The sequence below is a fragment of the Marmota marmota genome, unplaced genomic scaffold, assembly GCF_001458135.2.
Source record: "Marmota marmota marmota unplaced genomic scaffold, marMar, whole genome shotgun sequence".
NCBI lineage: Eukaryota > Metazoa > Chordata > Mammalia > Rodentia > Sciuridae > Marmota > Marmota marmota.
In genome coordinates this window covers 28,578,605-28,595,473 of record NW_026000005.1, presented here as the reverse complement: position 1 = coordinate 28,595,473, position 16,869 = coordinate 28,578,605, and the positions used below count along the sequence as shown (strand labels likewise).

The 16,869-nt window shown below is 32.8% G+C and overlaps 1 protein-coding gene across 1 annotated transcript in view; it reads left to right on the top strand.

Moving 5' to 3' along the window:
* Acadl (acyl-CoA dehydrogenase long chain) overlaps positions 1-13,473 on the top strand; it is a 25,705-nt gene extending 12,232 nt beyond the window's left edge. The window contains exons 7-10 of the mRNA XM_015480990.2: positions 328-441; positions 5,775-5,902; positions 8,580-8,666; positions 12,784-13,473. Of these exons, the coding sequence (XP_015336476.2) occupies positions 328-441; positions 5,775-5,902; positions 8,580-8,666; positions 12,784-12,877 (423 nt within the window). The 3' untranslated portion in view covers positions 12,878-13,473. The remainder of the gene's footprint in view (positions 1-327; positions 442-5,774; positions 5,903-8,579; positions 8,667-12,783) is intronic.
* Positions 13,474-16,869: the final 3,396 nt, after the last annotated feature.

Here is a 16,869-nt window from a genome sequence, read left to right as displayed (position 1 = left end):
GATGTGTATAAGAGACAGATATATATATATATATATATATATATATATTTATGTGTATAAGTATATAAATATGTATATATATGTGTGTGTATATAAAATAAAGCCAGTCATTCATAAAAAAAAAAAGGATTTGCTCTAGAGCTTTGGAAAATTATTTTTAAGATACATCAAAATAATCTCAAATCTCTGTGGGAGCCTTTTCTTATAAAGAGTTAAGAAATAAGTTAATCTTTAGCAGATTGTTTATAGGATTTATTAGAATTGAAATTGTCTGAAAGTCATTTGTGTAATTACAATAATGTTTAAGACTTAATTTTGGGGTTATAGGAAAGGCTGTTAATTGCTGACTTGGCAATTTCAGCCTGTGAATTTATGTTTGAAGAAACCAGGAACTATGTTAAACAACGAAAAGCTTTTGGGAAAACGGTTGCACACATACAGGTAAGCTTATTGTTCTTGTTATGATTTAGCATTAGATGATATCATTTTACTCATCTGAGCATTCCAAATTTTGAACCCTTTAGTTTCTTCCTAAATGAAGGAACAGTGTAAAGCAATGTGGTCATCAGCATCCCACTAGCAAGAAAACTCGAGTTGGGATTCTACCTTTAAATTTTTTAAGTAAAATGATTTTGGCAGGAAGACTTTGTGGAGAGGTAGAGATGAAGCATGGGGATGGTGTTTCATTACAAAGATAATGCTCAGTGTGGTTTAAGTCCTGCATAGCTCCTGATATCTTTATAGTCAATGTGAGTTATGTCTTCTTTCTCAAATATTTTCCTGTTTGTGAGACATGTAAAATATATTTGGTATATAAAATTGTAAGGTTTTACAATTTCAAAATCTTAAGATTTGTTAGATTTATAATATTTACTCACAAATAGAAATATCTTCTTATTTATGAATAAAGTCAGTAGCTACCTCATAAGATTACTGTAGAGGATTCAGTGGGATATAATACACATATAGTGTATAGAATATTGCCTGGAAAAACTAGCCCTCAATGAAGTTAGCTGTTATTTTTGCCCCTATGTAATGCTTTGCTGTTTTGTTTCCATATAGGGGGCTTTTTCTTTTAAATAAATCAATTTCTTGCTTCTGTTCCTGATGTGGATCTTCTATATATCTTTCTGGGAACTATTTGCTACCTATGTAATCTTCAAGTTATATTTTTTCCATACTGAGAAAAATATTACATCTTATCTTATTGAAATGCTAGCCTAAAACAGTTGTTCAGATCTATACAAATGAGGCATACATTCAAATCAAAATTACAATTTAAAAAATGGCATGACTTAATTTAGATAAATTGTGATTTTCTTAGGAACAAGGCTGTTGTATTTTATATTCCCTTTCATTTTTGAATCACTGATTTGCTTTTCTGTGGTTCCTTGATGACTTCACTCTCCCCTAGGGCATTTAGAAAGGTCAAGGATGGGCAGATGCATGTTGACTGAAAGTGTAACGTGCTATACCTTGGAGAGCAGTGTTGTTAAATGTTCTGTAAATCAGACATAGCTTTGTATTGCAACTAATTTTCTTATTCAAAATACAAATAATCTCCTGAGAAGTACCAATTTATTGATTTATTTCTTTTTGTTTCACAAGCACATATTTACCCATTGCCTTGTAAGGTTGTGCTCAAATGTAATTCTATAGGTGTGACTCTGGAATACTCAAAACTCCTGGCAATATGAAGGAAGTTATACCACTTGGTATCACTCTGCAGCTTTCTCCTGTGTACCCAAAGTAGAATCAGTATTATTATTCCTCTGAAATTCAACTCCCACAACTTTTCACATCAAAAATGTCTATTAAAATATTTTTACACAATTAGGCCTAAGTCATGTTATGCTAGCAGCAGCCTCCTGCACCTCCTATTTGATTGCATCAAGAGGCTGTGTCATGCCACCGACCCATCCCATCTGGATTTGTTTAAGTACACTCTGTGATTGTCACACATCCATGAAAGTGCTTAAGGGCATATTTCTCAGAATGTGTCCCCATTGTTAAGCAATGTGTGACTGTATTTATTTATTGCACTTTCATAGCAAAAAGGCAAGAAATAGTTTTAATCCCTGCTTTTCAAAACAAGTGTCATTTGTTACCTTCCCCAAAAGATAGTTCACTAAATTTTCAGTAGGTGGCAGTAGGCTTCTGCTTCTACAGATTCATTATTATTTTATAGTAATATTATTTCCCAGTAAGTGTATATGTTCTGAGATATTCTGAGCTATGCTCTAATCTTCCCGTTTCTCTAAAATAAGTATCTTTGAATAGAATTTTCATATTTCCAGCTAGGAATATATGCAGAGAAGATGAATGGCTAATACATCAATACATTTCTATATCTCCTATTCTATAGCTGAACACACTACGATTGTAATTCAGCTGAAGTGGAAGATGATTACATCTCCATATAATTGATTAAATGTTATTTTATGACCATATAACTATTGAGTTTCACTTATCTTTAATATCCTTGAATTTTGAACATTTTGGGCCTTTCTGAACTTCTGGGTACATGTCACAAAATTCACTTCCTTTTTAGAATAAAGAGCTACTATTCTAAAGTAGCAGTAATTATAGGATTTTCATTTTTTAAAAAAATCTGTACTCTTCTTAGGTGATATCACAGCTCATGATTTTCTCTGGAATAGACAATACAGTAGTAAAATGTATGTTAAATTAAAAAAAATGGCTACCTATATGCCAGACACTGTGCTAAATAAATTGTCTCATTTTTTTGCCTTCGCAACTGTACATTATTAATATTATCATCTTCATTTTGCAGATAGGGAACTTGAGGCAGAAAAAGGTTAAATAACTTGCCCCAAATTATATAGATATCTAATTCCCCAACCCACACTCTTTTTGCTGCCCAAGGTTTAAAGTATATGGCCCTTTTTATTTTTCCTATTTCCTTCACCTACTGGTTGGCCAAATGAAAATGAAATGCCCTTTTTTTTTTTTAACTAGAACCCTTAGTCATTTCCTGTGTGGAACATGCTGTTGATGCTAAGGACACCAAATATTTGGGAAAGGAATAGGAGAGAGGGAAAGGTAACTTGTTTTTCTTCCACAAATCAAAAAGAATATCCTGTTCCTAAGTCCTTGAGTATATGATTAATTAACTATAAGATTAGGTGGTGAACATAATTTGTTTTATATTAATTTAAGTCATAACATAATTTGTTTTATCTTAATTTAAGTCATAACATATGATGATAATACAACTAACAGTGTTCAAATGACTACTGGGCTAGAGAACTTTTCAAATGTGTCTTTTCATTCTAAAGTTCTAAGATATTTATCATGCAGAACTCTGAAAGACATTCTATCCAGTCTACTTAGTAACTTAAGAACTTTTTTTACATGCTAGCTGCAGTATTACCTATTAGCAAATTTTAATGACAGATAAAGATACTGCTGAGAACATGTTGATCCTTCAAAAAAACACCTGGCTAATTATATAGTTATGAACTGCCATTCATTAGGGAATAATTTCAGACAGCATGACTCATTGTCTACAGTGAAAAGCAAAGGACAGTTCTGTTTGGTAGCACCTAATTCAGTGCCAAGAATATGTAAATATTTAATCTCTTCATCTGTAGAGAGTAAATGATGTACCCTAGAAGCATGAATTTTTTCAGAAATCTCTGGACCTCACCAAATGTACTGAAGCAAGAATTCTAAATGACTCCATCCTTGTCTGAAATTTAACTTAAGCGTCTAGAATCTCCCAGCATTTGCATAGGAACAAGTCTCACTTGAGAGAATAGGACTCAGAGGTCTTGATTATCTCATAATGTAAATAGTGCATAAATTTTCAAATGTGGCATCATGTAGGGGCAAGAATATTTTGAGACTTATTGTATTCCCTTTGCTTTCCAAATGAATTATCATAGATAATGTCCTTGAACTAAGCCAGGAGTGATCAGTTTTGGGGATTTTTGTGGAATATTTACTCATGTGTTTCCAATATATAGAGAAGATTATTTCCTCACTGTTGATGTCTTGTTCTAGTTTTAGTTTTCTATGAGCAAATTTGAATGTGAAGAGTGAATGGGAAACTTTGTTCTGATTTAAAGGTAGAGATTTGACCTAATTAAATATTTAGTTAATATAAATGGAGATAGAAAGAAGTAGAATGGAGATAGAACTAGAGGGGAATCAAGTTTTGACACAGGCCAGCCTGTTGAGATAATTAAGGCAAGGATCGACGCAAAAGTTGTAAGTGTGTGGTGTCAGCCTTCTCATTACTTGGTTTTGGAATCAGTAGATGCCTGTTATTCTCTGTCTTTCTAGAGTAGCATTAGGGATAAAACCAAGGAAAAACTATCAGTTGGGTTTTTGATCAGCACAGCAGTTCCATCTAAGAAGAAACTGTTCCTCAATGCTCCTACTTCACCTGGCATACCCATATCTTTCCTTGTCCTAGGTCATTATTATATGCTCATTCTTTGATTTTTCAGAAATGAAAAGTACCAAAATTGTCTCCACGATCAATAACACTGAAAGATTCAATTTTGTGTTTTGACAGTTACTATAGCCAGCAGTGTAAAAGCAGGCCCAGCATCCCGTGCGAATTTAGCCCCACAACCCTCCTTTGAGAACTTAGTCATGGCTTTGGCCTTAGCAGTAGTATTTAGGTGGAATGCTTTTAATTTCTAATTTGAGTTTCACTGTATCACTTTTGTCATTAACTTCCACATATGTGCCTTCTATTAGCTGGAGTGAATTTCTCCGAAATTCCACAACAGAATGATCAGAATTATTTCTATCTGGATTTCCACAAAGAAAACAGAGCCAGCTAACTGGCTGGATCTCAGGCCTAAGAAGTCAGCTAGAATAGGATGTACTTTTGGAGGCAACCCAAAGTAGAGTGTGCCAGTATTTCAAGTCCTAGCCAGTTTCCTGAGAGTGGATGCCAGAGTGAACAGATTAAACTCAAAGTTCAAGATATGAGAACCAAAATCAAGAATTAAATGAAACCTGATTGAAGGGAGAACTGTCAGGATCAATTGAGGATGGTCTAAGTAGAACAATTTCCAACAGTACTATTGGTTGTCCATGGTTAGCAGTTAGGTACATAATATATTAACACTGACAATTTCAAACCATTCAGTTTAAATTTGAGATGCTAGACAAACTCTTGAGAGGGATGGGAGGGAGTATGAGGAGAGGTGGGAGAGTTATAGGTTATTAGACTTTGATCTCTTGAGTGCTCTGATTATTACATTATTAATATTATAAATGGTTATTAATATAATATTTAGATGCTATTTATAAATATATAAAACACCCTGCCCTTCCCCATTGTTACCTTACTTTATTCCAAGACAGAGGCAGAATAGGGAAATGTGTATACTTAATTTCATTAATGGAGAGTAAATTTTCAAGGATTTAGTTTCTGGAGGAAAATCAACAGCTGTACCTAAAGGACTATACCACAAGATGGTGCTCACACATTAAAGTCATGCTGGTTGGTTTTCAAGCAGTTTTCTTTAATAGTCTAAATTTTATAATCTAAAACATGAGATGTAATTTATGTATTCATTTTTGCATCTTTTAGTACATGTTTTCTTAGCATTAAAATATACTATATTTTGAATTTAAGGTGATTAATATATTCTTTTTTAAAATAGTAAAACCAATAATTCCATTTTTTTTGTTTTGTTCTAAAAATCTTTTGCTATATACTTTTTGAAATGTGGAGTCAAAATATGTACTTTTATATGCTCAATTTTTTTTTTATTTTCTTTAAACTCAAGACAGTGCAGCATAAACTAGCAGAATTAAAAACACACATATGTGTAACCAGATCTTTTGTGGACAGCTGTCTGAAGCTACATGAAACGAAACATCTGGATTCTGCCTCTGCTTCTATGGCGAAATATTGGTATGCATGCTGCAGTAATTAAAATGTGGTGCTTGCTCAGACTGTTATGGAATTTTGCCATTAAACTCAGCCTTGAGGGTATTAAGGAAGAAGGCTGTATAAATGAAAAATAGCAGTAGGAATCAACTTTTAAAACTGCTGAAACTTCCCATTAGGCCTATTTCTAATATGCTAAAAATTACTCAAGTTGTTAATTTATAACTTTCTATTCAAAATAAAGTATTAAGAGACTGAAGTAGAATGACTAAGATTACTTCATTCAAGTAATAGTTTAATTTCAAATTATCTGACAAGTGACATACAGTGAGGCTGCAAGAGAAAAGCAAAACTTAGGAGTCTTGGAATTGATTCTCAGTTCTTCCATTTGGTAATTTTAACTAAGTTAATTTCACTTGGGATAGCTTCTTGTTATTTGCAAAATAAAATCCAGGATTTTTATAAAATATCTTTTTTAAATGCCTTTATAAAATGTCTTTTTCCTCCAAAGATGTCACTTCCTACCTGAAGATCACAATTCTGAATTTTAATAACTGTGAAATAAGTTTTTTAGGGTTTTGACTTTTCAGAAATAAACTGGGGATAAAAGTGAAAAACTAAAGGGTAGACTAGTAAAGTACATTTAAAGTACCTGGATGGGATTTTTCTGTTTCGGTTATTTTTCATATCTTAAAAAGAAGTATTGAATTATTAACTAATCAAAAGTTGTACATGTTTTATTAAAATGAAAGGGAAAAAGTTTTACATTTAGAAAGATTTATAAGAATTTAAGATTAACAGTGATGTTAAAGATGAGTTAATTGAAAAACAACCCCTTTCAAGGCTTTTGTGTATGTTAAGATGCAAGAATATGGCTGGGGTTGTGGCTCAGAGGTAGAATGCTCACCTAGCATGTGTAAGGCCATGGGTTCGATTTTCAGCACCACATAAAAATAAATAAATAAAATAAAGGTATTATTTCCAACTACAACTAAAAAAATAAATATTAAAAAAAGATGCAAGAATATATAATCTAAATTAGATTGTAGAAGTGAATTTGGTTTCCTCTTTTTGAAAACATTCTCACAGCTCATTAGTCCCAAAGTAGACTAGAAAAAATTCTTGTCATTCATTAACGTGGGTTCAGTTTAGTCATAAATAGAACAGGGGAAATATCTAGAATAGTGCCTTATATAATGATTCCTTAATAATAAAATTGTTGAATTGAAAAATGTGGAATTACTAGGAACTTGCACTTTTAGGGAGACTTTTACATTTATAACAAGTTCTTTGACTAGAGGGAAAAGTAAAAAAAAAAAAATTAGTTATTTTTGGGAAAATAGAAATTTGCATAGGTGTTGACCTTGGTCTTTGAATCCAGCAGGTTTATAATGATATTTAACATTGAAGCAAGTTATTATAGCCCAGCCAATATTTCCATTAAAATATTTGCCAAATAAAAAAAAATTGAATCACAAATATTATTGCCCCAAGAGATTTGTCTGTTAATCATTATATTGTTAATGTATTTCTAAGGAACACAATCACCTGTCCTATGGCTTGAGTTAAAAATTATTCTAAATAGTAAAATGTGTCTATGTTTAACTTTACTTTGTATTTCCCACTATTGAAAAATAAGCAGGAACAAATTTTAAATAGCTTACATTTTTGTTTTAAGTGGCATAAAATTCCTACCGGTTATCTGATGGATTTTTATGATAGTTAAAATTGTTACTGGGTAGACTCCGTAGTAGTAGCTCTTTCTCACCTAGCATGCTTGAGGCTCTGTGTTCCATCCTCAGCCATGTGCAACAAACAAAATTGTTGTGGTAAGATCAGAAAATACTTTTTCCCAAGTTTTTCATATTCATTTTTTCTCTCTTCCTCTCCCACCTTCTTCTCTACCTCCAGAAATAAAAATCCCCAAATAATTTTTTTTGGGGGGGGTGGTATGGAGATAGAATTCAGGGGCATTGACTAATGAGCCACATCCCCAACCCTATTTCGCATTTGATTTAGAGACTGAGTTGCTTAGCACCTCGAAGTTGCTGAGGCTGGCTTCGAACTCAAGATCCTTCTGCCTCAGCCTCCCGAGCTGCTGGGATTACAATTATGCCCCACCATGCCTGGTCCCAAATAATTTTTTAATGTTTCCTTTAAAACATTAAATGTACTTTTCTAGTCTACCTTTTTAGTTTTTCACTTTTATCCCCAGGTTATTTCTGAAAAGTCAGAACCCTAAAAAACTTATTTCACAGTTATTGAAATTCAGAATTGTGATCTTCAGGGAGGAAGTGACGTTTTTGGAGGAAAAAGACATTTTATAAAGGCAAAAAGAACTAGATAATTGAATAATGTAGATCATACAGAGCATCTGCATGAATCAGACTTAATTCAAGTCTTTACTATATCCTTTTAAGCCAAAAAATAGCCAAAACCTAATAATATGAGTTTTCCACATTTGTTTCTAACCTCAATAAAAAACCAGCCAGAAATAAAATTGTGGGTTGTATTTTTTATGTGAAAATTCTCTTTATTTCCTGTGTAATTTTTATCCTCTGTTCTGCTTGTCTGATGTTTCTATTTGAATTGCTTGAATAAGTGAGTGCATTTAAACAATTATAAATAGTTCATTTCCTGATTATAAAGCACCTCATGGAAATCCCCTTCAAACATTTCTGTTTTTATGTCGGTCATCTAGGGCATCAGACTTACAAAACAGCGTTGCTTATGAATGTGTACAGCTCCATGGAGGCTGGGGATACATGTGGGAGTACCCAATTGCAAAGTGAGTACATTTGCTCTGTTATTCTCCTCTTAATCACGTGAATGAAAGAAAATTTTACTGTACTATTTGTACATAAAATATAGAGGGAAAGAAGGTATGAAATCTTGGCATTTTTCAACTATCTAGGGAGATGTTCACTCAAATGGAAGCAGCTTTCTTTTATTGACTCACCACTAGGATCTTGATATTTTTAAAGAAAGTGAAGAGGCTAATATATTGAAGCTTGATACTTGTCTTTGAAGGAAATCTATTACTTTTTAATTTATTTTAATTTGTTGTGCGTCCATCGTGCTGGGGATCAAACCTTGCCCATGCCAGGCAAGCATTCTACCACTGAGCTACACTCCCTGCTGCTTTTAAAAAACAAACAAATGTAGTACAAATAATTAACTTGCATACTGAAAGGATCTAAGATGTCCTATTTTAGTCAGGTGTGGTGGCACATACCTGTAATCACAGCAACTTGGAAGTTGAGGCAGGAGGATCACAAGTTCAAGGCCAGCCTCAGTGATTTAAGGAGAACCCTCCTCAAAATAAAGTCTGGGGATGTAATGCAGTGGTACATTTAACCTGGGTTAAATCCCAGTACAAAAAAAAAAAAAGATGTCATACCTTAATTAGTTGATTATTTATTTTGCTCTGAAAAATAAACCAAATGTATTTGACTTTTTTACAGATTGAATTTTTACCTCTTTAAATTAAAGGAGATAATATATATGTTTTTATTGTATTACACATGACTACTCTTAGCTTGAGACAGTATCATTTGTAAATAGGCAGTATTTTATTCCAGATTTTTTCCCTCTATCTCCATAATTTCTTTTCTTCATCCTGTGGTCTTCTACCTCTCATTACACTTCTCATTATACTAGAAAATGTATTTTTCCTTTTATTAATGGTATTTTCAGTTCATAAAATTTTTCCAAGGAAGTTTTTGGTATACATAGAAAAGTCCAATATAGTTGTGAATATGAGAATTAGAATGCTTTGGGCTTCTAAAAATTTTTTCTAATTTTTATCTGAAGGGGGAAAATTATCAAACTGGTATTCAATCTGTCAGCCTAATGTTTTTTAATTTATCGTTTTCACAAGTATACTTGGAAACATTTGATATGCCTAGAATCATTATTGAGGAAACATTTTATTAAGTTTCATTAAGTTAAGAACAGAAGCTTCAGCCTAGATAATGATTTGCTGATTTTCTCTAGTCATTGGGCAGTTCAGAAAGCTTTGATTACTAAGTATATATAATTTATAACTATTTATGGGAATTTAGCAACAACCAGAGGTTGGTTTTATTTTTTTGTCCTTGAGAATACAGGTGTAAAGTAGCTAACTTATTTCTCTTTCTCTTTTTTTAAATCTTGGATTTTGGTATATTCTTTCAGAGAATTTCTTCAAATATGCCTTAATGAAAAACAGATTTTAAAAAAATATATCTGTGTATAATCATGAAATCAGAAATAAGCTTTGAGTTATGCCAGTACAAACTTAATCATCATTGGAATTTTTACTGTGTATTTTTGTGTTTTACTCCCATTATCCATCTATCTTAATTCATAATATTCAGAATTCTTAGAAAGTAAAATAATACTGGATGTTTATATATTTCTGCTTAACTGTGTTGTTACAACTGATGCTGGGAATGTAGACATGGAGTGGTTCAGTGTTTGTGTAGTTCAAGTTCTTAGAAACCCATATAAGGGGGACAGGAGTTAGCCATCTCTGTGGTTTAAGATTAGGGTGTATAAACCAGGGTGGTGCATACTTGAGTATCAGCAACTCAGGAGGCTGAGGGAAGAGGATCACAATCAGAGTTCATTCATTCAAGTCAGTAGCAAGAAAAACTGTAGTTTGATGTCCTTTTTAAAATCCCTGATTTTAACTTAAAAGACATTTCCTTAAGAAATAATAATTACCCTTCTTGGCCAGTTTATTAGTTCAGTGTGTCTATATATCTAGATTGCTATGTTTTTTCCCCAAAGACATAGGGAATCCTAATATCCCCTAATATAAAAAAAAAAAATCCTGTTAGATCTGTTAGGCAACATATTAATATAGTATACAGGCTTCAGTTTAAGAAAAGAATATCCCACTTGTGTTTCTTTGTCCCCCAGATTAAGCTACATTATTTGTGTGTATATGTGTGTGTGTGTGTGTGTGTGTGTGTGTGTGTGTATATATATATATATATATATATATGAATGACTGAGTGTTGGTTTCACAGATAAAAGAAGTGGTTTGTTTTCCCTTGTTATTTGTTTTGTTGCTGTCATTGTTTTTAATAACTAGTTTTTCAGCATGTGGGTTTATTTCAGTCTTATTCATTAGGCTTGGGTCCATGAGAAGTGAGGTTTAAGCTTGGGCAAGTGTTTGAAAATTTCTTTGTCAGGCTAGGAAAGAGCAGCCTGAGATGGAGAGCCTGGTTGCAGTATGGTTAAACATTTCTTCTGCTGCCTTTCTCTGTTAATTTTAGTTGATGACTAAATTTAATTAGTAACCTATAAAAGGTATACTGATCTCTGGTGTTACATACTCTGTTGGAACTTCTTTCGTGTGAAAAAAAAAAAAACACAATGCCTAACTCAGTTCAAAAGTGCTGAAAAGCATTGGGAGTGTTGAAGTAGGCTAAAATGCCAGGAAGGTCCTTGAAATGCAAGTGTTTGATTTTGTGGGGAAACCCAAAGCTTGTCCAGAAAAAAATGCATTTGAAAATATAAATGTCTCTAACTTTTAAAACTTTTACTAGAAAGTACTGAGATTGTAAAATTCCTTTGTAATGTGGTAAGTCACATCAGTATTTGCTGAGTGCCTACTTGTTTACAAGGTAATATGAATATAGAACAGCACAAGTCCAACATTGGTCATGCTCCTAGAGAAATGCAGATTGATTGATTGATTTTTAATTTTTTTGTAGTTGTAGATGGATAACACACCTTTATTTTATTTGCTTATTTTTATGAGGTACTAAGGATCGAACCTAGTGCCTCACACATGCTAGGCAGGTGTTCTGCTACTGAGCTACAACTCCAGCCCAAGAAATGCAGATTTAATTTGTCTTAAAAATTAAATAATTTTTTAAAATATAGATTTTATATATGAGAAAAAAAATGCCTTTCAATGTCTACTAGGAAGGTTCAGAGCTCAACAACTAGCCCCACCTGGACCAATGACAGTATTGTGACATAATGAAAAAGATATTTGCCATAGAGGCAGGATACCTCATTCTCAATCCAGTCTGCCAATTTTCTGTTATGTGACCACTAAATTGTAACCACTAATTAGTAAATGTATTAATTTCTCTGAATCTCACTTACCTTACCTATAAAACAATAATGTTTATCTCCCTAAGCCCAGAACCAAGAGGTTAAACTGAAATGAGAAAAGGTAAAAATAGCTATACACTGGCATGGTAGCTATCATGGCCATCAAAAGCGAACTCCTGACTGTGTGTGTGACAGTCTCACAGTAGACTCAAGACACTTAGTACTTGAACTCCACACATCTGTGACTGTTAATCATTTCCAAAAAATAAGTTCCTTGTTATCTTTGTGGTAAGTAATATTTTCTAGAGCATCAATTATATTCCCAGTGGTGGTACTGGGAAAGTAATTTCTCAGTTTTTGTCTTTATAAGCAGTGGGTTTCAATTTCCTAGAGAAACATTAAAGATAACAATAAATTAAGATATTCTATGCAATTCTAAATTTAAAACAGACTTTTCAGAATGCTATTATGTATATATTGAATTTTACAAAATTAAATCAGGTGAAACATAAATGTTACTTTGAATTTATAATCTCATAAAGCAAACTAAAACAAAGCTACATAAATTATCAATATCTTAGTAGTTGTTTATTTTTTTATATCTTTATTTTATTTTTATGTGGTGCTGAGGATAGAACCCATGCCTCACACATACCTTTGAGCCACAACCCCAGCCTTCTTAGTAGGTTTTTTAATATGCCAATTTAGTATGAATACTGTACTAAAAAAGCATGAATAACTGTTATTGCTTAGATTTCACTAAAATGAATAATATTTTCCTGGCAAGATGAAATTTAGAGTTTCTAATATATTTTATTTACATAAATTCAACCATCTTCTAATTTATCCAGAGCTTATGTGGATGCCCGTGTTCAGCCAATCTATGGTGGTACCAATGAAATAATGAGGGAGCTGATTGCAAGAGATATCGTCAGTGACAAGTAGACATCTGCCCACATCCTGGAATCCTATTACAGCTAATCTGGTTTTAAATCTACTCAAGATAAAATGAAACCTGGAAGGAGGGGAAATGCTAAATATGTTTTTTATGTGCCTTCTGTGTAGAGAAAGAAATCAAATATAAATACAATATTAACAGTGGAAGGAGAAATATCTGAATCCAAAGAGTAAAATTCTCCTGTGAAGGTTTTACTTTTAAGTTTTTATATTGTTAAAGGTCAAAATTTTTCTGACTCTAGAAGCCTTAATGTTTCATTTATCTCTACAATTTTTAAAAGCATAAATTGCTTAAATCCCTAAAATTGAGGCAGAATTAATTTATATATGATATACTACTTTAAAAGTATTAATATTACTTCACAGTACATGGACTTTTAAAGGGAAAAATAAATCTAACTTAGACTATGAAGACATTTCAGCTACCTTTTGCTCCAGATTCTCTGGAATATTGGTTCCTACCATGCTACCATCAAGTTCTTTTTAAGCAACCCTTCTTGGAAACAGATCATCACATTGTACCCTATAAATATGTCCAGTCATTGTGTATCAATTAAAAATAAAGTGAAACTTTAAAAAGAAAACAAACTTTGTGTAGAATGTCTCTTGGAAAGCCCTTAGTGAGGAGCTGCTCTGGTTAAAGCAGGAAGCCCTCCTACCTCCTGCCTTGACATTCCTGGGACTCACCTGAAGGCTGTTGCCTAACCGGGACCACAGAATGCTCTTAGTTCTCTTAGGATGATGCCTGGACTTTCAGTAGACTTCCATTTCAGTTTATAATAGGACACAGACTTCATCATATTTACATTTCAAGATACTGGTAAGTATCAAAGCAGTAGCTTTTATTTTGTAAGAATATAATTTATTGATTGATTTAACAAATACTTTGTATCTTCTATAAACCAGGCTGTTAAAAATATAACAGCAAACAAACTGGTAGTAATAAATCATACAGGAAATAAAATAAACAAGACTATCAAATTATATTAATTGTAATAAAAGAAAGTTAGCATTAAAAATAAAGTAAGGAAATCACACTTGATTTGAGAGTTAAAAGTAACTTATAAAAAATAAACCATTATTAGTAAACTGCTAACATCATTTCAGTAATTGTTCTTTGCATATACTGGTGAATCAGTGAATAAAACAGTTTAAAAAAGTAAATAGGTGTACTCTTGTTCAACTTAAAAAACTTAAAGTTATATTACCATTACAGTGGGGTAGAGCAGAGAGAAGAGATAGATTTCTTCAAAGTATACAGCTTTGATTTTTCTTTTCAGCAGACGTTCGCTAACCATGTTAGGTTCTTTCTCATATGCATTAATTACCATGCGAAATGGGTTAAAATAAGTTTTTATTAAGTGTTACATTATTTGAAGTTTTTACCTCCTTCTTAGAATCAAGAAGTGATAAAAAGGATTTGACTAGACCTTCCCTCCACCCCTACCCCCACCACAGACCCCTTTTCTTTTCCCATTCCCAAACTTATGGAAACTAGATTTTATGAATATATTATCTGTAAATAAAATAGAATAGGAAAAGCCTGTAGAGGTGGACAGATCTGGGCTTGAATGATGACTCTACTATTTAGGATCCATTCATTGGACCTTGGACAACTTCTTACATTTCTTCAGGTGCAAATTATAAAAACTCCATTCAAGCCATTATAAGGAAAATACTTGAGTGTTGTGGTTTAAAAGGATTACAGACTAGTCACAACAGTTCAAATGTTAGCTGTAGTGGCTAGGGTTTCAAGGGCCTGGTTCTAGAGTTTAGAACTGTCTGCACTTTCCCTAAATCCACTTCTTTCTAGTTTTCTTTGCAAATTGGTCTAAAGGACACTGAAGAAGATCTTCATTATGAGATGTTGGACTATTCTATCCCTGCATCCTTTAGCACAATGTCATAAGTTAGGGGAGAGATGTACTATGATTGACAGCCTCATCAGGAGTGCAGGGACAGGGGAAGCAGTTACTAAAGCAGAGGGTGTAATTATCAAAAGAAAGGGAACAAAAAAGTCTGCCAAGCAGATCTAAATAATCTTTCCCTCCTTCCTTCTCTCTCCCTCTCTTACACAGTTATAAAGTTCTATTTATTCTTATATATATTAAAAAATGAATGGATATCCAATTATGTTTTCTAAAAGTAATCAGATTATTTTCTTTCTTTTAAATTGGTAGTTTTCTTTACCTTACCGCCTTCAGTCTTGTATACCCTCAAAAGAAGCATGTGTTGAATCATGGACTTAAAAACTAAAAGAAGTGCTGGGTCCGTGGCGCAGGCCTGTAATCCCAGCGGCTCTGGAGGCTGAGGCAGGAGGATCTTGTGTTCAAAGCCAGCCTCAGCAAAAGCAAGGCACTAAGCAACTCAGTGAGACCCTGTCTCTAAATAAAATACAAAATAGGGATGGGAATGTGGCTCAGTGGTCAAATGCCCCTGAGTTCTATCCCTGGCACACCACCCCCCATCAAAAAAAAAAAAAAAAAAAAAAACTACCAAAAGGGGAATTCAGAATATATTTCTTAACTTTTCATTTGATTTTCGTTTCTTAAACAGCTAATCTTTGTGTATTGCTTGTGTGTTGTCCCCTCAGGAGAAAATTTTATCATCTACATCTCATGCTGTGATGAGGAATCAAGAAACAGTAAATAATAATAATGTTCAAAAGAACAGGCTGGATTGACACAGCAAGAAAGCAAACTATGTAAATGTTAATGAGAATTTAAAGGCCTAGTCATTTGAGGTTTTGGCTGAGAATTTAGGATCATAATTATCACTTTAAAATTATTATTGCCCTTTATTTCTTTGATGCTGTCATTGAAGACTGCCTTGACTTGTTATTTTAAATTCTAACTCTGCAAATCTTTCTAATATAGTAATTTTAGTTGTTTATTGCTCAAAGTATAAGATTTCTAGGAGACTTTTCATGTCAGTATTATTTTTGGCACACATAGCATTTACTTATTTGGACCAGCATTGGAAAGATCTGATGTTGTGATTGAAACCAACTGTAAGCCTGTGTCAGCTACTTTACAATAAATGTTGAAAAGAAGTTGTATTCTATTTTTTAAAACCTTATTTTCAAGAGAAAGTTATGGGAAAAATTCCAAACATACTGAAAATTAGAGTATAATATAGTGAACGTCTAACCTCCTCCCACCCCCTTTTTCTCAAAAGTATTTTAAAACAATTCCCAGGCTTGATACTGTTCATTACACATGTGTTTCAAAATATGTATCTAACTGATCAATATTTTTTACATAGACACCAGGCTATTATCATATTTCAAAGATTTAAATTTAACATATAAAGCCAAGTTCACATTAAATTTTCCTTGGGTGGATAAAAAACTTTTTTCCTCTGTGGTTAATTTGTTCAAATCAAGAAAGATCTAAAGAAGATCCACAAATTGCATTTGGTAGTATTGTCTCCCCAATCTAATCTTCCCTTTTTTCCTTCTTTCTTTTTAAATTTTCAAAAAACAGATCACATATTTTTTCCCATTTTTGGTATACACACAGTAAAGTTTTTTTGTTTTATTCTTAGAATTTAAGCATGTATAGGTTTCTGCAGCAATAACCAAAATCAGGATGCAGAACAGTTATATCACCCCAGAAAATTCCCTTTATAGTCACACCTTCCCACACTTTAACCCCTGACACCAACCAATCTAAACTTTGGTATTATAGTTTTGAGTTGGTAATATAAATGGAATCATGCAGTAGGTTACATTTGGAAAATATCTTCTTTCTCTTGGAAAAATGCACTTAAGATTTACCCATTTTGTATCAATCAATAGCTTGGTGCTAAGTGGTATTCCACTGTATGGATGTACCACAGTTTGTTAATTTAATCACCTGCTTAAGGAAATTTCGGTTAAAGTCAAATCTTAACATCTTGCCAAGGTTAAATATCCAGGAGGGGAACTGTTAAGTCACATGGTAAATAAATGTTTAACTTAGAAGAAAGTGCCCAGCTGT